Raw genomic sequence first — 25,240 nt, forward strand, 5'->3', positions numbered from 1 at the left:
GACCCATTTTCAATGGCCTGGCTGAGGGAAGGAGGTTCTCACCCAAGATTTGACGGTACATGGCCCCGTCCATCGTCCCTTTGATGCGGTGAAGTTGTCCTGTCCCCTTAGCAGAAAAACACCCCCAAAGCATAATGTTTCCACCTCCATGTTTGACGGTGGGGATGGTGTTCTTGGGGTCATAGGCAGCATTCCTCCTCCTCCAAACACGGCGAGTTGAGTTGATGCCAAAGAGCTCGATTTTGGTCTCATCTGACCAATCATTCAGATGTTCATTGGCAAACTTCAGACGGGCCTGTATATGTGCTTTCTTGAGCAGGGGGACCTTGCGGGTGCTGCAGGATTTCAGTCCTTCACGGCGTAGTGTGTTACCAATTGTTTTCTTGGTGACTATGGTCCCAGCTGCCTTGAGATCATTGACAAGATCCTCCCGTGTAGTTCTGGGCTGATTCCTCACCGTTCTCATCATCATTGCAACTCCACGAGGTGAGATCTTGCATGGAGCCCCAGGCCAAGGGAGATTGACAGGACTTTTGTGTTTCTTCCATTTGCGAATAATCGCACCAACTATTGTCACCTTCTCACCAAGCTGCTTGGCGATGGTCTTGTAGCCCATTCCAGCCTTGTGTAGGTCTACAATCTTGTCCCTGACATCCTTGGAGAGCTCTTTGGTCTTGGCCATGGTGGAGAGTTTGGAATCTGATTGATTGATTGCTTCTGTGGACAGGTGTCTTTTATACAGGTAACAAACTGAGATTAGGAGCACTCCCTTTAAGAGTGTGCTCCTAATCTCAGCTCGTTACCTGTATAAAAGACACCTGGGAGCCAGAAATCTTTCTGATTGAGAGGGGGTCAAATACTTATTTCCCTCATTAGAATGCAAATCAATTTATAACATTTTTGACATGCGTTTTTCTGGATTTTTTTGTTTGTTATTCTGTCTCTCACTGTTCAAATAAACCTACCATTAAAATTATACACTGATCATTTCCTTGTCAGTGGGCAAACGTACAAAATCAGCAGGGGATCAAATATATTTTTTCCCCTCACTGTAGCGCACTACATTTCACCAGAGCCATATCGGTCCTGGTCAAAATTAGTGCACTATGTAGTGAATAGGGTTTAATTTGGGACCAGCGCCACAGCTCTCATTGGATTGGAGGAGGGTCATCAAACAAATGCCTGGAAATCCCAAACTATAAAATAACAGCTGTCGACTACCTGTAGAAAGGATTCCTGGCGAAAATACTTTTCCTTTTAGCGAACAGGAAATGTAAAAAAAAAAAAAAAAACTCAAGCATTTTAAAATGATCCATCCCTCAAGTTATGGATAAATCACATGTAGATTTTTGGTAACACTTTACTATAATGCATTACGATGTAAAACGTGCCTTTTATAATGTCATATAATCATGTCATAATGACTTTGACTCAGTTGAGATGTGGGTTAGAGATGTCTCAAATGAGATGGTTATACGTGCAGTATGCAGAAATCGCTCCGCCATTTCCTGGTTGCTAAAATTCTAAAAGTTGACAATGCAATGCATAATGTCGTCAACTCAACTCTGGACCTCGAAGCCCAGTGCCACTGCGTTCCCCTCTAATGAGGGACACCAGGTTGAGCAGAAACCCAGCAGTCTCTGGACCTCATTCGGTAAGAGTTGAATACCCCTGGGGTGTAGAGAATCATTGTACCATCTAAACCGCTGTGAAATATATTTTCAATAACCAAAAATATTGTATTTTCAGCTGTTTGAAGCTGCTGTACAAAAAACGGAAAGTTAAAAGACACAAAAAATGTAACTTAAGAATGGGAAGCATAGAAAGAGCGCACATAGAACAGATCTACCTCTTCCTAGACTTGTGTTCAATGCCGAATGACAGATCTATAACGCACATTTCTATGTGAATTTGGTCAGGTCGCCCAAAAAGTTACATATTGCAGATTGAAATTCTGCAGGTATAATGCTTTATAACAGGTTATAAGCATGTATGAGCCTTTATAATTACCATGAGTCCCGGCACGTGGACCTGTGTTGTGTCAGGGGCAACGTTCATCTCCTTGGTGGGACCGCTCTTGTTCTTGGGGTTGATGACCACCCGGTAACCGGTCAGATGGGTGTTGGATGTGGTGCGCCAGTTGATGGTGAAGGAGGAGGAGGTGATCTGGGAGAATTCAAGGTTGGTGGGGGCAGGGATGGCTAGAGGGTGAGACAGAAAGGAAAGGCAAGAGAGAGAGAGAGAGAGAGAGAGACAGAGAGACAGAGAGACAGAGAGACAGAGAGACAGAGAGAGAGAAAGAGTGTTGGATAGGCTGATTTCCAAGATACTCAAAAGAGTGTGCATGTTTAAAATCAACATCAGCTACATTACAGTCGCACTGTTCAGAATCGCTGATCCAAAAATCACCTTCCATCACAAACTATCAAAAGTATCATTAACTACTCATTGAATGTTCAAGATTATTGATTCAATGCCTCACTTTACTCAAACTGACCATTGTGTTTACCCTCAAACACAATGGGTTTGTATTTGTCCTGGCGGAGGGGTTCATGGCTTACCTGTGGCCTGAACGCCCACCAGTGGAGGACTAGGTGTGCGGTCGTGCATGGCGATGACCTTCACAGTGTATTCACTTCCGGGTCGCAGGCCGTGGATCGTTGCCGATTCGTCGTCTCCGCGGGGTGCGGGTCGCAGCTCCCTCTCGCCCTCCTCGGGGCCGGCGTAGAGGACGCGGTATGACGTCACCCGGCCGTCGGGCGAGTCCCAGGAGATGGTCATGGAGGTGGAGTCAACGTTAGAGAAGGTCAGGTCTGTGGGGCGACCCACCGCTGCAGGGGAGGGAGGAGAGGTCAAATAAGGTCAAGGGTCTGGTGAGCTCTCTGCAGTTGTGCAACCCGACACACGCAAACGCCCAACAGGAAAGGAGAGCAGCACAGGGTCAGACAATAGAGCAACGACTCCGGAACACCGGAACACTCACCAGTGACAGCAGTCTCCACCAGGGGAAGGCTCTCTCCGTCCTGTCCCAGGGCGTACACGCTGAGGATGTACTCTACTGTGGGCTGGAGGCCAGAGAACGTCATCTCCGTCTGATCTAAAACACCAGGGACAGATACAGTCATTAACAACAGGATGAGACAGAACTCAACACCAACACTATATGAAAACTATATTTTGACATCCAAAACATTTCATATTCTAGATGTATACTTCCGTGCACAAGTGCTAAAAAAACATATCAATACCTAGCCTCGTGCCAGATCTCTTTGTGCCATCTTGCCAACTCCTACAGTCATGTCACGCACAAACAAATCTGGGACCACTTTAATGAATCCCCTATGCAACTCAACCTGTAGCAACAGGGTCTTACCTGGAGCAACATGGCCTTACCTGAAGCAACATGGCCTTACCTGGAGCAACATGGCCTTACCTGGAGCAACATGGCCTTACCTGGAGCAACATGGCCTTACCTGAAGCAACATGGCCTTACCTGGAGCAACATGGCCTTACCTGGAGCAACATGGCCTTACCTGGAGCAACATGGCCTTACCTGGAGCAACATGGCCTTACCTGGAGCAACATGGCCTTACCTGGAGCAACATGGCCTTACCTGGAGCAACGGTCTCAGAGAAGGATGGCCCCTGTCCGTTCCTGGGGACCCCAGTGATCCTGTACCCCTGGACGGGCCCCTGGGCCGGGGACCACCTCACAGTGATGGTGCTGTCCTTAACGTCAGTCACCTTCATCTCCAAAGGAGAGTCAATATCTACAGACAGGAGAGAGGAGACTCAATATCTACAGACAAAGGAAAGGAGAGTCAATATCTACAGACAGAGGAGAGGAGACTCAATATCTACAGACAGAGGAGAGGAGACCTAATATCTACAGACAGAGGAGAGGAGACTCAATATCTACAGACAGAGGAGAGGAGACTCAGTATCTACAGACAAAGGAGAGGAGAGTCAATATCTACAGACAGAGGAGAGGAGACTCAATATCTACAGACAAAGGAGAGGGTCAAAGTCACAACCTGCTGAAGGAACAGCAGAAGTATACTTTCAGACCACGTACATTATCAAGACAGGACAGGGGTCAAATTAAAAGGACTTTAAAAACATGATCTTATTCATCTTGATCAAATCAATCTCTTTTAACAGCAACAGTTGTCATAAAATGTTCAATCCTTACAGTAACCAGGCCTAGACCGCAAAGAGCAAGAGAGCAGCTCAGTGGCAAGGACAAACCTCCCTAGAACAGGGCTCTCCAACCCTCCTGTAGGTTTTCACTCCAACCCCAGTTGTAACTAACCTGATTCAACTTGTCAACCAGCTAATTATTACAATCAGGTGTGCTAGATTAGGGTTGGAGTGAAAACCTACAGGACGGTACCTCTCCAGGAAGAGGGGATGGAGAGTCCTGCCCTAGATCGAAGTTAGGAGGGGGGGGTACCTGTCTTGTGGGTGACGTAGATGGGGGTGCTGGAGGCTGGGCTGTCCCCTCTGCCGGTCACAGCGTAGACTGTGATGGTGTAGTCAGTACCAGGCCTCAGGTTCTGGATGGTGGCGGTAGACTGGGAACCAGGGACAGTGAACTCTTTAGGGGTGCTGTGGCCACCTGGGGGGTTTGGGAGGGGTAACAGCAAACAATGCTAATATGCTACAGATAGACAACATTCATATTGTGAAAAAGCAAAATAATTGGTGAGCTACTCTTTGATTTCCCAGATTTGTGACATTGAAGACGATCACCATGGTGATCGAATGGCAGAGAAAGGTTAGTTGAGCTACCTGACTCTCCATGGGTGACCCTGTAGTACCTCACAGTATCAGGCTAGTTAAGGCTAAGTCGGTAAAGGTTAGGTTAGTTAACGTACCTGACAGACCTGACTCTCCATGGGTGATCCTGTAGTACCTCACGGTAACAGAGGGGGCGTCCCAGCGGATTGTGATGCTGGTGGGGGAGGAGGACACTACCTCCAGGTCAGTAGGAGCATCGGAGACTAGGGGACACAAGGAGAAGGAAGCAGAGACAGACGGTGAGAATGAATCTCTCATACTGACAGAAACATTCAAAGGAAGTAAATTAAAAGGAAAAATGGGTTCTTGTGGAGTAGCTGAGAGGATTGGATGGGTGTTAGCAACAATGGCAACAATTTCCCCTGGCCTATCAGAGGGCAGGTTGGAGCTACCACCATATTGGTTAACGCCTATCCAAGATCTACATGTGCCTTGGGAGTAGGGGCTAGGGAGTAGGGGCTAGGGAGTAGGGGCTAGGGAGTAGGGGCTAGGGAGTAGGGGCTAGGGAGTAGGGGCTAGGGAGTAGGGGCTATTGGGTGATTTGGGATTCAGGTGATGTGTGAAAAGTCAATGGATCTTATCGTAGGGGTAGGAAATTGGGACTGGCTGTCAACGTGTCTTATCGTAGGGGTAGGTAATTGGGACTGGCTGTCAACAGGTCTTATCGTAGGGGTAGGATATTGGGACTGACTGTCAACAGGTCTTATCGTAGGGGTAGGATATTGGGACTGGCTGTCAACAGGTCTTATCGTAGGGGTAGGATATTGGGACTGACTGTCAACAGGTCTTATCGTAGGGGTAGGATATCGGGACTGGCTGTCAACAGGTCTTATCGTAGGGGTGGGAAATTGGGACTGGCTGTCAACAGGTCTTATCGTAGGGGTAGGAAATTGGGACTGGCTGTCAACAGGTCTTATCGTAGGGGTAGGTAATTGGGACTGGCTGTCAACAGGTCTTATCGTAGGGGTAGGAAATTGGGACTGGCTGTCAACAGGTCTTATCGTAGGGGTAGGAAATTGGGACTGGCTGTCAACAGGTCTTATCGTAGCGGTAGGTAATTGGGACTGGCTGTCAACAGGTCTTATCGTAGGGGTAGGTAATTGGGACTGGCTGTCAACAGGTCTTATCGTAGGGGTAGGTAATTGGGACTGGCTGTCAACAGGTCTTATCGTAGGGGTAGGAAATTGGGACTGGCTGTCAATAGGTCTTATCGTAGGGGTAGGAAATTGGGACTGGCTGTCAACAGGTCTTATCGTAGGGGTAGGAAATTGGGACTGGCTGTCAACAGGTCTTATCGTAGGGGTAGGAAATTGGGACTGGCTGTCAACAGGTCTTATCGTAGGGGTAGGAAATTGGGACTGGTTGTCAACAGGTCTTATCGTAGCGGTAGGTAATTGGGACTGGCTGTCAACAGGTCTTATCGTAGCGGTAGGTAATTGGGACTGGTTGTCAACAGGTCTTATCGTAGCGGTAGGTAATTGGGACTGGCTGTCAACAGGTCTTATCGTAGCGGTAGGATATTGGGACTGGCTGTCAACAGGTCTTATCGTAGGGGTAGGAAATTGGGACTGGCTGTCAACAGGTCTTATCGTAGGGGTAGGAAATTGGGACTGGCTGTCAACAGGTCTTATCGTAGGGGTAGGTAATTGGGACTGGCTGTCAACAGGTCTTATCGTAGGGGTAGGTAATTGGGACTGGCTGTCAACAGGTCTTATCGTAGGGGTAGGAAATTGGGACTGGATGAAAGGAAGAAAGCATTGAATCAAGGCAAACTAAAAGAATGTGTGAAAAGTTAAGATGAGGTCGTACTGGTTTTCTGTTTGCCGGTGAGCGGCTTGCTGTCCTGCTGGCCGCTGACAGCATAGATGTTGACGATGTATTCCGTCTCGGGGGTCAGGCCGGTCAGGGTGAAGTGGTTCCTGGATGGCGGCAGCCTCTCGTCCTTGGCCCGCCCGCCGCTGGTCATCTGGTAACGAATCCGGTAGCCAGTGATGATGGCGTTGGGGGCCAGCCAGTGCACCGTGAAGGAGTTGGTCAGGACCTCTGAGAACCGCAGACCGCTGGGGGAGTCCAGAGCTGAGGGGAAAAAAACATCGGTCAGGAGTCATTTAGGAATCATTTAGGAGTCATTTAGGAGACATTTAGGAGTCATTTAGGAGTAATTTAGGAATCATTTAGGAGACATTGACAAAAGAAAGGATGACCAAAACACATCGATGAATCAAATCATTCAGGTGAAACTCACTTGTTTTGTGGGTGCCGACCAGAGGTGAGCTCTCCCTCTCTTCATAAACACAGACCACACTGACCAGGTACTCCGTGTTGGAAATCAGATCTACAGGAACAGGGACACACAGCGTCAGTCAGTGAGTGACAACAGTCATTAGGACTGTGTGTGTGTGTGTGTGTGTGTGTGTGTGTGCGTGTGTGTGTGTGTGCGCGTGTGTGTGTGCGTGTGTGTGTGTGTGTGTGTGTGTGTGTGTGTGTGTGCGCGTGTGCGCGTGTGCGTGCGCCTTACTCTTAAGAACCACAGTGTCAGCGTTCCCTCCGACGCTGCTTTCTGTGATGTCATCCTCGTCGTCGATGGGGTGGTAGCGAATCACGAAGCTGTTGATGTCAGCGGGGTTAGGAACCACAGGAGCTGTCCAGGTCACCTGCATGCTGTCAGGACCCACCTCAGGGAAACCCAGGTTAGTAGGGGCAGGTACGGCTGGGGGATGGAGAGATATTAGGTATTACTGTCAGGACCCACCTCGGGGAAACCCAGGTTAGTAGGGGCAGGTACGGCTGGGGGATGGAGAGATATTAGGTATTACTGTCAGGACCCACCTCGGGGAAACCCAGGTTAGTAGGGGCAGGTACGGCTGGGGGATGGAGAGATATTAGGTATTACTGTCAGGACCCACCTCGGGGAAACCCAGGTTAGTAGGGGGAGGAACAGCTGGATAGCAGGTATTAAGTGATTATTAAGAGAGAGGAGTTGTATCCCAATTCTCCACCCCTTTGGTAGGTGCTTATATTGGTCTTAATTCACACATGTACATGTGTGAATTGGAAATGTTTATTTTTTTTTGCATCTCCCATCTCCCAGAGACACCCGTGGAGAGCGAGGTCACGGCCAGGGTCTGCACTATCAACGCAGACCCTGGAGGTTAAGTGCCTTGCTCATGTTTCACTTTGTCAGTTCCCGGGATTCAAACTAGCAACCTTTCAGTTACTGGCGCCACACTCTAACCGCTGGGCTACCTGGCGCCCCAACCCTTCTCTCAAAGTGCGCACTTGCACACTCCTGGTCATGGATTTCACAGAAGAAGAAAAAAAGGAACTCTCTCCAGAATGTATAGCCTTAACTAATCCAATGCTTTTGAATCCATGACAAGGAGTGTGCAAGCGTGCACTTTGAAGGTTGGAGATTCAGGACGCAGTTATATTGAGGTGTTTAGTCAAGACCATCCGAGATCAAAGATAGTTAAAAAGGAAAATATGTTTGAATGTTGAATCTCTGCTGTTTTACGGCATCGTATCAAAAAGTGAGGGAATAAACTGTGTTTGGGAAAGGAGACCAAATGGGAGTCACAATGAGCTCCAGCTGGTGTTGAAGAATTCAGATGTAGAAACAGTGAGTTGGGGCAAACTAAAACCATATGGTCCTGAACAGCATCACTCCCACACAGCTAGAGGAGATTGAAGCCCTATATCAGGGTTCCCCAACTAACAGCCAGCGTTATATTCGCCACCCAAAGTTTTCTGAGCAAAAAAAATAATATTTTATTTTATTTTACTTTTTCATTGTTGGGCATAAGACTGAAAAAAAACACCAGGAAAATGAGCTCCAAGCGATTCTAATTTTGGAAACGTGTTCCCGAGTATTCCAACACATAATAGAGAGAGACGTGATCGTATACAAATGTAAGCAAGGTTTGAAATTATGATGTTTTGGTCTAATGTTAGAAACACGATGATCTATAATGGCCGCCGTTTGTGCTATTTAGTGTGTTTGTAACTTTTTTTTTGTACACAATGTCTCTGCCATCGTTTCCTATGACCGAAAAGAGCTTCTGGACATCAGAACAGTGATTACTCACCTCGAACTGGACAATGATTTTTTCTTTAATGAGTCGGACGCAAAGGATATACTACTCTTCCCAGACCAGTAAGATCGTGGGGGTGGTGTGCTCTCTTTGTCAACAATATCTGGTGCGACTCTATCTGGTGGAGTTGTCATCTATATTTTTCGTAGCTGTCTATTTACCACCACAAACCGATGCTGGCACTAAGACCCGACTCAACGAGCTGTATAGGGCCGTAAACCAACAAGAAAATGCTCATCCAGAGGCGGCTCTCCTAGTGGCCGGGGACTTTAATTCAGGAAAACTGAAATCCATTTTACCTCATTTCAACCAGCATGTTAAATGTGCAACCAGAAGGAAAACAACTCTAGACCACCTTTACTCCACACACAGAGACGCATACAAAGCTCTCCCTCGCCCTCCATTTGGCAAATCTGACCATAACTCCATCCTCCTGATCCCTGCTTACAAGCAAAAACTCAAAACAGGAAGTACCAGTGACACCCTCAATACGGAAGTGGTCCAATGAAGCGGATGCTAAGCTACAGGACTGTTTCGCTAGCACAGATTGGAATATGTTCCGGGATTCATCTGATATCATTGAGGAGTTTACCACATCAGTCACCTGCTTCATTAATAAGTGCATCAAGGACTTCATCCCCACAGTGACTGTACGTACATATCCCAACCAGAAGCCATGGGTTACAGGCAACATCCGCACTGAGCTGAAGGCTAGAGCTGCCACTTTCAAGGAGTGGGACTCAGGTTACAGGTTAACATTCACAAGGCCTCAGGGCCAGATACATTACCAGGATACATGCTCAGAGCTTGCGCTGACCATCTGGCAAGTGTCTTCACTGACATTTTCAAGCTGGCAAGTGTCTTCCTGTACTCCCTGTTCACCCATGACTGCTTGGCCACGCACGACTCCAAAAACCATCATTACGTGTGTCGAAGACACGACGGTGGTTAGGCCTGATCCCCGACAACGATGAGACAGCCTATAGCAGGGATTCCCAAAACTTTTTCGATATCTGAAAATCTTAGTCTGACATAATGTATCTTATCTCTCTACCACTAATGAGATGGGTGTGGCTTGATGCATGTCGTGTCGGAGATTCTCAAAGTCAGGGGGCGTGGTCGACAGTGCGCACCTCATCTCTGCTGTCACATCCAACCTGGATCGATATTTGGTTTGAATGCAGACGAGAGCACTGAATCCAGCTTCACACAGATACAGTAGGAGCTGACGGAGGGTACCATGAGTTTTATGGTGCTTTCAAGACAACTGGGAAGTTGGAAAAATACAAGGTCAAATCATGATGTCAGTGATTTTTAGGTCGGAGCTCTAGTTGGATGACCATTCGAAATATTTTTTACCAGTCGCGGCTCGTTTTTTCCCCAGAGTTCCCAGTTGTCTTGAACGCACCATTAACGCTCAGAGGGAGACGGCAGGGTATTCCCTTAGCGTCAGGAAACAAAAACTCCTCCGTAGTGACTCGTGAATGCATTCGGTCACATAACAGCTTGATCAGCTGTTCGATTTCAGATACTGGCATGTGAACTGAGCAAGGATCACAGTCAAACGGATTGGGAAGTAGGTCCCAAAGTGTTCTTCCAAGCGTTGGAGGTGAGCAGTAATCACTCATGTGGGACACTTACTGATGCTGTTATCTGTTAGAAACATACACAGCTGAGGGAAAGGGGCATGGTTTGCTTTTGAAAGACTCTCTCTCCAATAAGAATTGTTTCCTCTGAATCCACTGATTCGGTCAGTCATCTGTAGAATGTTTTTGTATATTTGCATGCTTGCATTCAGTTCAGTTTCCCAAATATGTCTGTTACATAGGCAAGGAGACTCATTTTCTTTTCATTACACAGAAAGTCAACCAAGTCCGTTTTTTACGTCCATTGTGAATGACAACAGTTCCTCTCTCAATTCCAAAAACCTTTCCAACACTTCTCCTCGATAACCACCAAGACTTTGTCATGCTCTGATCCCATATCTCCACATAGTTTTGTGAACCAACACATCCTCCGAGAGCAACTCCTCCCAACCATCCAAGAACAGTTTGGTGACGACCAATGCCTTTTCCAGCATGATGGAGCACCTTGCCATAAGGCAAAAGTGATAACTAAGTGGCTCGGGGAACAAAACATCAACATTTTGGGTCCATGGCCAGGAAACTCCCCAGACCTTAATCCCATTGAGAACTTGTGGTCGATCCTCAAGAGGCAGATGGACAAACAAAAACCCACAAATTCTGACAAACTCCAAGCATTGATTATGCAAGAATGGGCTGCCATCAGTCAGGATGTGGCCCAGAAGTTAATTGACAGCATGCCAGGGCGGATTGCAGAGGTCTTGAAAAAGAAGGGTCAACACTGCAAATATTGACTCTTTGCATCAACTTCATGTAATTGTCAATAAAAGCCTTTGACACTTATGGAATGCTTGTAATTATACTTCAGTGTAACATTGTAACATCTGACAAAAATATCTCATAACACTGAAGCAGCGAACTTTGTGAACACCAATACTTGTGTCATTCTCAAAACTTTTGACCACGACTGTATGACAACAGTTCCTCTCTCAATGCGAAAAATCTTTCCAACACTTCCCCTCGATAACCACCAAGACTTTGTCATGCTCTGATCCCATATCTCCACATAGTTTTGTGAACAGGTGTGTGCGCAGTGGATGTGGTTTGATGTAGTTTACAATCGAAGTTACCTGTTGCACTATATCTCAGAGTTATGCGCTCAGCTCTTTTGCCGCCAGTTGCTCTCGGTTTATCATACAATGCGTCCATATGGCCGAGGGAGACACTTTCATAACTAGAGTGCAGAGGCCTGCCCGCCGTCCCGCCATAGATGGAGCCCCATCTGTGCAAAAGACCACCGTTCGATCCCATGGAATCTGTTTTTCGTCAACATAGCCACGCAGCACACTGAACATCCCCTTTGCCGTTTCATGCTCGGGAATCGTGAGACAGAACAATATGTCCTCGTGAATAGCGTCCCTCCGACATGTATAGCGAACAAAAGTCAATGCATGGTCATCTCAGCCTTCACAGCTAACGTCCAGTTGGAGAGCATAAGCTGGGGAGTTTGAGTCGTTCAGTCAGTTTCCTCTTGATTGATTGCTAGCAATAGCATAAATTATTTGACAAAAGGTTTTGATGCAAGTCTCAGATCCTCAAAAAGTTATACAGCTGCACCATCGAGAGCATCTTGACTGGTTGCATCACCGCCTGGTATGGCAACTGCTCGGCATCCGACCACAAGGCGCTACAAAGGGTAGTGAGTACCGTCCTATACATCACTGGGGCCAAGCTTCTTGCCATCCAGGACCTCTATACCAGGCGGTGTCAGAGGAAGGCCCTAAAAAATTGTCAGACTCCAACCACCCAAGTCATAGACTGTTCTCTCTGCTACCGCACGGCAAGCGGTACCGGAGCACCAAGTCTGGGACCAAAAGGCTCCTTAACAGCTTCTACCCCCAAGCCATAAGACTGCTGAACAAGTCATCAAATGGCCACCCGGACTATTAGCATAGACCCCATTATTGGGTTATTATCACTACACTGACTCTCTTCCACAGGCTCGATGATCACTCACTGGACTCCAACCACACACTACACTGACTCTCTTCCACAGGCTCGATGATCACTCACTGGACTCCAACCACACACTACACTGACTCTCTTCCACAGGCTCGATGATCACTCACTGGACTCCAACCACACACTACACTGACTCTCTTCCACAGGCTCGATGATCACTCACTGGACTCCAACCACACACTACACTGACTCTCTTCCACAGGCTCGATGATCACTCACTGGACTCCAACCACACACTACACTGACTCTCTTCCACAGGCTCGATGATCACTCACTGGACTCCAACCACACACTACACTGACTCTCTTCCACAGGCTCGATGATCACTCACTGGAGTCCAACCACACACTACACTGACTCTCTTCCACAGGCTCGATGATCACTCACTGGACTCCAACTACACACTACACTGACTCTCTTCCACAGGCTCGATGATCACTCACTGGACACCAACCACACACTACACTGACTCTCTTCCACAGGCTCGATGATCACTCACTGGACTCCAACCACACACTACACTGACTCTCTTCCACAGGCTCGATGATCACTCACTGGACTCCAACCACACACTACACTGACTCTCTTCCACAGGCTCGATGATCACTCACTGGACTCCAACCACACACTACACTGACTCTCTTCCACAGGCTCGATGATCACTCACTGGACTCCAACCACACACTACACTGACACTCCAACACACACACATTCCTTCAGCCTTCACATACGCTGCTGCTACTCTGTTTATTATCTATGCATAGTCACTTTACCCCTACCTACATGTACATATTACCTCAATTACCTCGACTAACCTGGTACCCCTGAACATTGACTCAGTACTGGTACTCCTTGTATATAGTCTCATTACTACCTGGTACCCCTGAACATTGACTCGGTACCGGTAAGCTTGTAAATAGCCTCATTACTACCTGGTACCCCTGAACATTGACTCGGTACCGGTAAGCTTGTAAATAGCCTTGTTATTGTATTACTATTTTTACTTTAGTTTATTTAGCACATTTTTCTTACTTACTTTTTTACTCTGCATTGTTGGTTATGGGCTCGTAAGTCAGCATTTCACGGTAAGGTGTACTACACCTGTTGTATTCGACACACGACAAATAAAAATGGATTTGAATATTATATTGGTTTGGGATTATTGCGGTCAATTTGCAGTCTACAAATTCTTTGTAATTATGTTCCGATCCCTGCCCTACATGGTTCAGTGCTGAGATGTTTTCGTCAGCCAGACATAAAATGTGAACAGACTTATGAGACAAACAGAGAACCAGAAACAAAGATGCAACTGCATGCAATCACAGTGTAATGATGCAACGTCATTCACACTACCCCTTACATCATTACACAAAACACACAAACCAATCGGACTGGAAGGGTAGCAAAATGAGTCCGTCCGTTAAATTCATTCACCAGCCCACACTTCACAACCATCTCTCGGGCCCATCTTATAATGATTACCAGTTTGCTGCGTGAGCGTGGTGGGTTCGCTCTCTCCGCTCTCTGTGACGGTGATGACTGAGATGTCATAATCGATGCCGGGCTCCAGTCCGTGCACGGTGTAATACCCGGTGGTGGCCTCCACCATGTCCTCGAATATGGGCACGCTCTCCCCGGCAGCCGTCACCGTGATACGGTAGCCGGTGACCGCCGTATAGTTCAGCGGGTTCCACCTCAGGCCGATAGTCGTGTCGGTGACGTCGACGAAGTTGAGGTCTGTTAGCCGGGGCACGTCTAGTAGTGGGTTAGAGAGGGAGGGGAGGGAAGGAAGGAGGGATCGGAGAGGCCGGCCGGACAGGACAGAGACAGGACAGAGACAGACACAGGACAGAGACAGAGACAGAGACAGACACAGGACAGAGACAGAGACAGAAGCAGAGACAGAGAGAGAGACAGACACAGAGAGACAGACAGACACGAGACAGACACGAGACAGAGACGAGACAGAGACAGGACAGAGACAGACACAGGACAGAGACAGACACAGGACAGAGACAGACACAGGACAAGCAATGTCATGAGAAGGGCATTATTAAAGCCTCTATTGGCTATCAATGATATGGGTTACCAGCTCAGGTGATATGGTATTGCACACATTAAGGTTATTCTAACTTCACATTCATGTACAAATCTTCAATTTACATCAATGAATGAATTAGCTGAGCTGTGGGCGTGGATCTAAAATGGCAGAATACATAAATTATTCAAATAGTCTGCTATTACTATTTTAAAAATATATATAAAAACAATGAGTGAAAAATCGCTGGCAGTAGCTTCATTACACCCTTAGAAAAAAGGGTTTCCAAAAGGGTTATTTGGCAGTGCCCGTAGGGGGACCCTTTTAGGTTCTAAGGGTGTATGTGCAGGGATACTGGCAAAACTACCGGACAAGCAGAGACTGTAGAATCACGAACAGCTGGTTGTTATTTTGGCTGTAATGAAGTCATTTCAACCAGTTCAGCCCACTGTGCGAGTCAATACTAGCAATGTTTTGTGTAACGGACATTGTAGCCTATATATAACGAAGGAGTCTGAGTAGGAGAGATGTGATGGAACACTGCCGGACACTCCTGTCCACGTCATCACATCATGATGTCACAGGGCAGGGGAGATAGGGTCAAAAGGTCACCTGACATTAGGCCACGCCCACACCTACCTTGAGTAACAGTGGTGGAGACGGGAACACTCTCCATGTCGTCTTTAACGGTGAAGACGCTGACGTTGTACTCCACGCCAGGGCTGAGGTTCTCCAGAGTGCACGAGGTCTCGCCCGCCTTCACAAACTCCTCCAGGCTGTTTCCTCGCTGCCCATTGGTTGGCGTGCACGTCACTCTGTAGCCGGTGATGTCTGATTGGACGGCATGGGAGAACACGTGAGAATGGACAGTGGATGTAAACTGGACAGAAGTCGTAAAATAGGACATTTGGAGTTCTCTGTCTGGACATATAGTCTCTGTAATCTTTGTCCTGAGTATCATTGTTCTGACCTGGGGTGCTGGCTTCGTTCCACTGGACAGTCAGCTCTCCGCTGTCAGGGTGGGACTCCAGGTTGAGGTCAGTAGGAGGAGACAGGGCTGGAGGACGACAAGAGGAACAAGATGAGATGATTCTGTGAATTGACATCTCTCTTCCAAGCAACTGTCTCTGACTGGTATGGTTACTCACTACTAAAGCCTGGTCATAATGGTTACTCACGACTATAACCTGGTCATAATGGTTACTCACCACTATAACCTGGTCATAATGGTTACTCACCACTATAACCTGGTCATAACGGTTACTCACCACTATAACCTGGTCATAACGGTTACTCACGACTATAACCTGGTCATAATGGTTACTCACCACTATAACCTGGTCATAACGGTTACTCACCACTATAACCTGGTCATAACGGTTACTCACCACTATAACCTGGTCATAATGGTTACTCACCACTATAACCTGGTCATAATGGTTACTCACCACTATAACCTGGTCATAATGGTTACTCACCACTATAACCTGGTCATAATGGTTACTCACCACTATAACCTGGTCATAACGGTTACTCACGACTATAACCTGGTCATAATGGTTACTCACCACTATAACCTGGTCATAATGGTTACTCACCACTATAACCTGGTCATAACGGTTACTCACCACTATAACCTGGTCATAACGGTTATTCACCACTATAACCTGGTCATAATGGTTACTCACCACTATAACCTGGTCATAATGGTTACTCACCACTATAACCTGGTCATAATGGTTACTCACCACTATAACCTGGTCATAATGGTTACTCACTACTATAACCTGGTCATAATGGTTACTCACCACTATAACCTGGTCATAATGGTTACTCACCACTATAACCTGGTCATAATGGTTACTCACCACTATAACCTGGTCATAATGGTTACTCACTACAATAACCTGGTCATAATGGTTACTCACCACTATAACCTGGTCATAATGGTTACTCACTACTATAACCTGGTCATAATGGTTACTCACCACTATAACCTGGTCATAACGGCTACTCACCACTATAACCTGGTCATAATGGTTACTCACCACTATAACCTGGTCATAATGGTTACTCACTACTATAACCTGGTCATAATGGTTACTCACTACTATAACCTGGTCATAATGGTTACTCACCACTATAACCTGGTCATAACGGCTACTCACCACTATAACCTGGTCATAATGGTTACTCACTACTATAACCTGGTCATAATGGTTACTCACCACTATAACCTGGTCATAACGGCTACTCACCACTATAACCTGGTCATAACGGTTACTCACCACTATAACCTGGTCATAATGGTTACTCACCACTATAACCTGGTCATAATGGTTACTCACGACTATAACCTGGTCATAACGGTTACTCACGACTATAACCTGGTCATAATGGTTACTCACGACTATAACCTGGTCATAACGGTTACTCACGACTATAACCTGGTCAGAATGGTTACTCACCACTATAACCTGGTCATAACGGTTACTCACCACTATAACCTGGTCATAACGGTTACTCACCACTATAACCTGGTCATAATGGTTACTCACCACTATAACCTGGTCATAATGGTTACTCACCACTATAACCTGGTCATAATGGTTACTCACCACTATAACCTGGTCATAATGGTTACTCACCACTATAACCTGGTCATAACGGTTACTCACGACTATAACCTGGTCATAACGGTTACTCACCACTATAACCTGGTCATAACGGTTACTCACCACTATAACCTGGTCATAATGGTTACTCACCACTATAACCTGGTCATAACGGTTACTCACCACTATAACCTGGTCATAATGGTTACTCACCACTATAACCTGGTCATAACAGTTACTCAACACTATAACCTGGTCATAACGGCTACGCACTACTATAACCTGGTCATAACGGTTACTCACCACTATAACCTGGTCATAACGGTTACTCACCACTATAACCTGGTCATAACAGTTACTCACCACTATAACCTGGTCATAACAGTTACTCACCACTATAACCTGGTCATAATGGTTACTCACCACTATAACCTGGTCATAACGGTTACTCACCACTATAACCTGGTCATAATGGTTACTCACCACTATAACCTGGTCATAACGGTTACTCACGTGGATAAGAGCGTCTGCTAAATGACTAAAATGTAAATGTACTATAACCTGGTCATAATGGTTACTCACCACTATAACCTGGTCATAACGGTTACTCACCACTATAACCTGGTCATAATGGTTACTCACCACTATAACCTGGTCATAACGGTTACTCACCACTATAACCTGGTCATAACGGCTACTCACCACTATAACCTGGTCATAACGGTTACTCACCACTATAACCTGGTCATAACGGTTACTCACCACTATAACCTGGTCATAACGGTTACTCACCACTATAACCTGGTCATAATGGTTACTCACCACTATAACCTGGTCATAACGGTTACTCACCACTATAACCTGGTCATAATGGTTACTCACCACTATAACCTGGTCATAACGGTTACTCACCACTATAACCTGGTCATAATGGTTACTCACCACTATAACCTGGTCATAACGGTTACTCACCACTATAACCTGGTCATAATGGTTACTCAACACTATAACCTGGTCATAACAGTTACTCACCACTATAACCTGGTCATAACGGCTACTCACCACTATAACCTGGTCATAACGGTTACTCACCACTATAACCTGGTCATAACGGTTACTCACCACTATAACCTGGTCATAACGGTTACTCACCACTATAACCTGGTCATAACGGTTACTCACGACTATAACCTGGTCATAATGGTTACTCACGACTATAACCTGGTCATAACGGTTACTCACGACTATAACCTGGTCAGAACGGTTACTCACCACTATAACCTGGTCATAACGGTTACTCACCACTATAACCTGGTCATAATGGTTACTCACCACTATAACCTGGTCATAATGGTTACTCACCACTATAACCTGGTCATAATGGTTACTCACCACTATAACCTGGTCATAACGGTTACTCACGACTATAACCTGGTCATAACGGTTACTCACCACTATAACCTGGTCATAACGGTTACTCACCACTATAACCTGGTCATAACGGCTACTCACCACTATAACCTGGTCATAACGGTTACTCACCACTATAACCTGGTCATAATGGTTACTCACCACTATAACCTGGTCATAACGGTTACTCACCACTATAACCTGGTCATAATGGTTACTCACTACTATAACCTGGTCATAACGGTTACTCACCACTATAACCTGGTCATAACGGTTACTCACCACTATAACCTGGTCATAATGGTTACTCACCACTATAACCTGGTCATAACGGTTACTCACCACTATAACCTGGTCATAATGGTTACTCACCACTATAACCTGGTCATAACAGTTACTCACCACTATAACCTGGTCATAACGGCTACTCACTACTATAACCTGGTCATAACGGTTACTCACCACTATAACCTGGTCATAACGGTTACTCACCACTATAACCTGGTCATAACAGTTACTCACCACTATAACCTGGTCATAACAGTTACTCACCACTATAACCTGGTCATAACGGTTACTCACCACTATAACCTGGTCATAACAGTTACTCACCACTATAACCTGGTCATAACAGTTACTCACCACTATAACCTGGTCATAATGGTTACTCACCACTATAACCTGGTCATAACGGTTACTCACCACTATAACCTGGTCATAATGGTTACTCACCACTATAACCTGGTCATAACGGTTACTCACCACTATAACCTGGTCATAATGGTTACTCACCACTATAACCTGGTCATAACGGTTACTCACCACTATAACCTGGTCATAATGGTCACTCACCACTATAACCTGGTCATAACAGTTACTCACCACTATAACCTGGTCATAACGGCTACTCACCACTATAACCTGGTCATAACGGTTACTCACCACTATAACCTGGTCATAACGGTTACTCACCACTATAACCTGGTCATAACGGTTACTCACCACTATAACCTGGTCATAATGGTTACTCACCACTATAACCTGGTCATAACGGTTTACTCACCACTATAACCTGGTCATAATGGTTACTCACCACTATAACCTGGTCATAACGGTTACTCACCACTATAACCTGGTCATAATGGTTACTCACCACTATAACCTGGTCATAACGGTTACTCACCACTATAACCTGGTCATAATGGTTACTCACCACTATAACCTGGTCATAACAGTTACTCACCACTATAACCTGGTCATAACGGCTACTCACCACTATAACCTGGTCATAACGGTTACTCACCACTATAACCTGGTCATAACGGTTACTCACCACTATAACCTGGTCATAACGGTTACTCACCACTATAACCTGGTCATAATGGTTACTCACCACTATAACCTGGTCATAACGGTTACTCACCACTATAACCTGGTCATAACGGTTACTCACCACTATAACCTGGTCATAATGGTTACTCACCACTATAACCTGGTCAGAATGGTTACTCACTACTATGATAAAGAACTGATAAAGAGAAACAAAAATAGGAGGAAAATATTAGATTTTGGTCATCCCTGTTCCAGATGCAACTCTTTCTGGGGAATATATACGGTTACTCAATAGAATGGTGTGGTAAATTGCAACCAGAAGACGCTGGTGGGAGGAGCTATAGGATGATGGGCTTATTGTAATGGCTGGAATGGAATCGATGGAACGGAGTGAAACCAGATGTTTGACTCTGTTCCAATCATTCCATTCCAGCTCCCCATCCAACCTGACAGAGCTTGAGAGGATCTGCAGAGAAGAATGGGAGAAACTCCCCAAATTCATGTGTGCCAAGCTTGTAGCGTCATACCCAAGAAGACTGGAGGCTGTAATTGCTGTCAAAGGTGTTTCAACAAAGTACTGAGTAAAGGGTTTGAATACTTATGTAAATGTGATATTTAAGTGTTCAAATTTTTTTTTATAAATGTGCAAAAATGTCTAAAAACCTGTTTTTGCTTTGTCATTATGGGGTATTGTGTGTAGATTGATGAGGAAAAATATATTTAATCAATTCTAGAATAAGGCTGTAACGTAACAAAATGTTGAAAAAGTCAAGGGGTCTGAATACTTTCCGAATGCACTGTAAAGAGTAGAAATTAACATCCTCTGATCACTCACGTGTGACTACGCGACGTGTGATTGGGTTGCCCTGCTCATGTCCGTTGATGACTGGCTGAACGCTGTAGGTGTACTCAACCCCGGGGGTCAGGCCTGAGATGTAGATGCTGCCTGAGTTAGAGGTCACATCTCTGGGGGCCTCGCCTCCCTGACTGGGCCTCACAGTCAGCTACATGGGAAGAGGGGGAGACAGAGAGGGGGAGACAGAGAGGGGGAGACAGAGGGGGAGAGAGGGGGAGACAGAGGGGGAGAGAGAGAGAGAGAGAGAGAGAGAGAGAGAGAGAGAGAGAGAGAGAGAGAGAGAGAGAGAGAGAGAGAGAGAGACAGACAGACAGACAGACAGACAGACACACACAAACACAGACACACAGACAAACACACACAGACAAACACACACACACATGTGAGAGGGATACACACAGACAAACACACACACACACACACACACACACACAGAAAAACACACACGGACACATGTGAGAGGGATACACACGGACAAACACACACAGACAAACACACACGGACACATGTGAGAGGGATACACACGGACAAACACACACACACGGCAAAGGTGAAGAGTGAGAGGTTAGCCCCCTTTCCCAGGATCGCAGGAGCCAGAGCACATTCACAACTCTAGTCTGAAATAGTCTGACCAATAACACGTGTGTGAGCGTACCTTGTATCCCACTTGGGGTACGGGTGTCCAGGAGATGATGATCGAGGTGTCTGTGACATCAGTACTGAAGCGAGGTGCGTTCCCCATTAGCTGAGCTGGATAGAACACACAGGTTCAGAGGTCAGGGGTTGGAGGTTAGAGGTCAGGACTAGTTAAACAAACTAGGAACTCCCAAAATCATATCCCTGCTCAAAGCAAACCTACTGTATGTGAAAAAATTTCTGACTAGTCAAACGGACCAGGAAGTCTACTGACAAAGAATCTGGCCTTGACCGGGACATATAAAAGTTCAACGAGAAACTACGCTGATGTTTAAGTTAGAATGTGCTTAAAATTGCAACTTTTGAGTCATTGAGGAGCAGCCAATTTCAGGTTTGACTTAGCCAAACTGAGCACCAGTCAGTCAGATTATCGGTTAAGAAAGGAGTTGAATAAAGACCCTAGTCTGGATCCTACTCACTGGTGGAGAAGGTCCTGGAGGTACCCTCACTGAGCGTATTATCCTGTTCAGCGTGGAGGACGGCGGTGTACTCTGTGTCTGGCCGCAGGTTGAGCAGGGTGTACTGGGATAGGCGGGCTGGCAGGCGCAGCTGTTTAGGGTTGGAGCCCTCCAGGGTCAGGAACAGACGGTATCCGGTGATGCGGGCCCGGGGGGGCACCCACGCGATCAGAGCACTGTCCTCAGTTACGTTGGTGAAATGGACATCAGCAGGCGAATCAGGTTCTGAGAACAAAAAAGTGTTTGAGATCAACGATGCTGTGGTCAGATCTTCTACAAAGATCAGCGATTTCTATGCCTTGTCTCGATTGAGACTAGCAGTAATATTTACAGTACTAAGTTCATTGACTGGACAGCGATTTATTTATTTATTTCTTTTTGTGATAGAAAAAACCTATTACAAATTGACAATTGTTGATGGGATAAGTTGTCCTATTCTCACTGGTAGCCTGCTCTCCGACCAGTGGCTGGCTCTCCTCTCCTCCCTTGATGGTGTAGATGCTGAAGCGGTACGGGGTCCCGGGGGTCAGGTGGGTGACCTCTGCGTAGGCGTTGTGTGTGATGGGGAGCTGTAGCTCTCTCCGAGGGGTCCCGGCGGGGCCGACGGGGGCCACAGTCACTCTGTACCCGGACACGTCAGTTGGGGGTCCCATCCAGGTGATGGTGATCTTCACGTCAGACACCTCGAAGAACTGCAGGTCTGTAGGAGACGGAACTTCCTCTGTGGACAGGAAACGGGGAAGTGGTCAGACGTGCGTTTATTAACAGTGTCATCTCCGTGTAACCCCGATGAAACTAGGGCTGTGTCCTCTCAGTGCTCATTGGAGAGAGAGGATCCAAAGTCCCTCCTTCAGACCTCCTCCTCCAATGAGCTTTGAGAGGAGTTGAGGAGACAGCAAGGACTTGACAGCTAGTAATGTTTTCAGGCACAGACAGTCTTGAACTCCTGAACCTGTGGTACCCATCTCATATGACTGATGGTCTTCAACACTCTGAAGCCAGACAGGAATCCAAAAACACACAAAGAGCATCCATCCAACCAGATAGATGAAAGGGTAGGGAGAGGAGACAGACTGTTCATTTGACTCCAGCCTTGAAAAACCTTTAACGGATCGAAGAGAGAAGGAGCCATCACTTAGGCATCACACACACTCGAACCCTTTAAACTCGTAGCTGTATACGGGTTGAAAATGGCAGATATTGGCACTGATAAGCGCCCAAATTGGAACACAGTGGCTGTACAGTAACATGCTATACATGACGTCAGAGCTCAGTGGCTGTACAGTAACACGCTATACATGACGTCAGAGCTCAGGGGCTGTACAGTAACATGCTATACATGAGATTAGACCTCATGATCATGAGAACGGTGAGGAATCAGCCCAGAACTACACGGGAGGATCTTGTCAATGATCTCAAGGCAGCTGGGACCATAGTCACCAAGAAAACAATTGGTAACACACTACGCCGTGAAGGACTGAAATCCTGCGGCGCCCGCAAGGTCCCCCTGCTCAAGAAAGCACATATACATGCCCGTCTGAAGTTTGCCAATGAACATCTGAATGATTCAGAGGAGAACTGGGTGAAACTGTTGTGGTCAGATGAGACCAAAATCGAGCTCTTTGGCATCAACTCAACTCGCCGTGTTTGGAGGAGGAGGAATGCTGCCTATGACCCCAAGAACACCATCCCCACCGTCAAACATGGAGGTGGAAACATTATGCTTTGGGGGTATTTTTCTGCTAAGGGGACAGGACAACTTCACCGCATCAAAGGGACGATGGACGGGGCCATGTACTGTCAAATCTTGGGTGAGAACCTCCTTCCCTCAGCCAGGGCATTGAAAATGGGTCGTGGATGGGTATTCCAGCATGACAATGACCCAAAACACACGGCCAAGGCAACAAAGGAGTGGCTCAAGAAGAAGCACATTAAGGTCCTAGAGTGGCCTAGCCAGTCTCCAGACCTTAATCCCATAGAGAATCTGTGGAGGAAGCTGAAGGTTCGAGTTGACAAACGTCAGCCTCGAAACCTTAATGACTTGGAGAAGATCTGCAAAGAGGAGTGGGACAAAATCCCTCCTGAGATGTGTGCAAACCTGGTGGCCAACTACAAGAAACGTCTGACCTCTGTTATTGCCAACAAGGGTTTTGCCACCAAGTACTAAGTCATGTTTTGCTGAGGGGTCAAATACCTATTTCCCTCATTAAAATGCAAATCAATTTATAACATTTTTGACATGCGTTTTTCTGGATTTTTTTGTTGTTATTCTGTCTCTCACTGTTCAAATAAACCTACCATTAAAATTATAGACCGATCATTTCTTTGTCAGTGGGCAAACGTACAAAATCAGCAGGGGTCAAATACTTTTTTCCCCTCACTGTATATACTTCCATTAATTTTTTTAACTGATACCCGGCTACCTTCAGACTAGTCTTGTGAGGCTTCTGGGCGTCCTAGAGCAAAACTATCGACATGTACGTACGTGTTCGTGAGAGACTCACCTTTCCACAGAGGGGTCATATTAGTGTGTAGCCCAATATGTTCGGACGCTACAGACAGAAGTTGGCAGATCGGCTGTACCGACTTCAAAACGAATCCCGTGACGCTTGTGGGTGTCGTAGAAAAACGGAGAACACCATCGTGTTCGTGAGAGTCTCATCTTTCCATAGAGGGGTCATAATCGTTTGTCCGTCAAACCGTTCGGACACTACAGATGTTTTCGTGAGAAGACCGATTTTCGGGATGTCTCATGGTCTAACAAACACCGCTCTAGCGGAAGGCAGTTGCGGAAGGGCGACATCGGCGAAATACATTTACATTTTAGTCATTTAGCAGACGCTCTTATCCAGAGCGACTTACAGTTAGTGAGTGCATACATTATTTTATTTTTTATACCCCCCGTAGGAATCGAACCCACAACCCTGGTGTTGCAAACGCCATGCTCTACCAACTGAGCTACATCCCTGCCGGCCATTCCCTCCCCTACCCTGGATGACGCTGGGCCAATTGTGCGCCGCCCCATGGGTCTCGAATGCGGTGGATTGAGACGCATCCAAGGCAAAAAAACATATCTCTAGCTTAAACTGACAGATTTAGATTGGGATTTTTTTATTATTTTAATTAGATATCTCTAGGGGGTTTTAATATCTTAAGTTCTGAGAACATGGTAACTAACCACATTCTGGGTAAGTTCTAGTTGACATTAAGGGCATGGTCTCTTGCAAACATTCCTTGCATTCTGGGTAAATTCTATTTGACATTAAGGGCATGGTCTCTTGGAAACATTCCTTGCACATCACGGGAACATTCCTATGAGACTCTTAAGGGAACTTTCTCT

The 25,240-nt window shown here is 46.3% G+C and overlaps 1 protein-coding gene across 2 annotated transcripts in view; it reads right to left on the minus strand.

The window, feature by feature from the left end:
* fn1a (fibronectin 1a) overlaps positions 1–25,240 on the minus strand; it is a 71,280-nt gene that overhangs the window by 20,406 nt on the left and 25,634 nt on the right. The window contains exons 19-34 of one of the 2 annotated variants that reach the window (XM_041868564.1): positions 22,343–22,621; positions 21,862–22,125; positions 21,402–21,496; positions 20,726–20,894; positions 15,504–15,590; positions 15,173–15,364; positions 13,978–14,250; positions 7,318–7,509; positions 7,045–7,134; positions 6,609–6,875; positions 4,886–5,002; positions 4,453–4,617; positions 3,614–3,769; positions 2,984–3,097; positions 2,562–2,831; positions 2,011–2,201 (exon numbers count right to left, since the gene is read on the minus strand). In XM_041868564.1, the coding sequence (XP_041724498.1) occupies positions 2,011–2,201; positions 2,562–2,831; positions 2,984–3,097; positions 3,614–3,769; positions 4,453–4,617; positions 4,886–5,002; positions 6,609–6,875; positions 7,045–7,134; positions 7,318–7,509; positions 13,978–14,250; positions 15,173–15,364; positions 15,504–15,590; positions 20,726–20,894; positions 21,402–21,496; positions 21,862–22,125; positions 22,343–22,621 (2,921 nt within the window). Of the gene's footprint in view, positions 1–2,010; positions 2,202–2,561; positions 2,832–2,983; positions 3,098–3,613; positions 3,770–4,452; positions 4,618–4,885; positions 5,003–6,608; positions 6,876–7,044; positions 7,135–7,317; positions 7,510–7,547; positions 7,664–13,977; positions 14,251–15,172; positions 15,365–15,503; positions 15,591–20,725; positions 20,895–21,401; positions 21,497–21,861; positions 22,126–22,342; positions 22,622–25,240 lie in introns of those variants that run through there. The other variant, XM_041868563.1, reaches the window with a different exon arrangement.

Source organism: Coregonus clupeaformis, unplaced genomic scaffold (assembly GCF_020615455.1).
Source record: "Coregonus clupeaformis isolate EN_2021a unplaced genomic scaffold, ASM2061545v1 scaf0207, whole genome shotgun sequence".
NCBI lineage: Eukaryota > Metazoa > Chordata > Actinopteri > Salmoniformes > Salmonidae > Coregonus > Coregonus clupeaformis.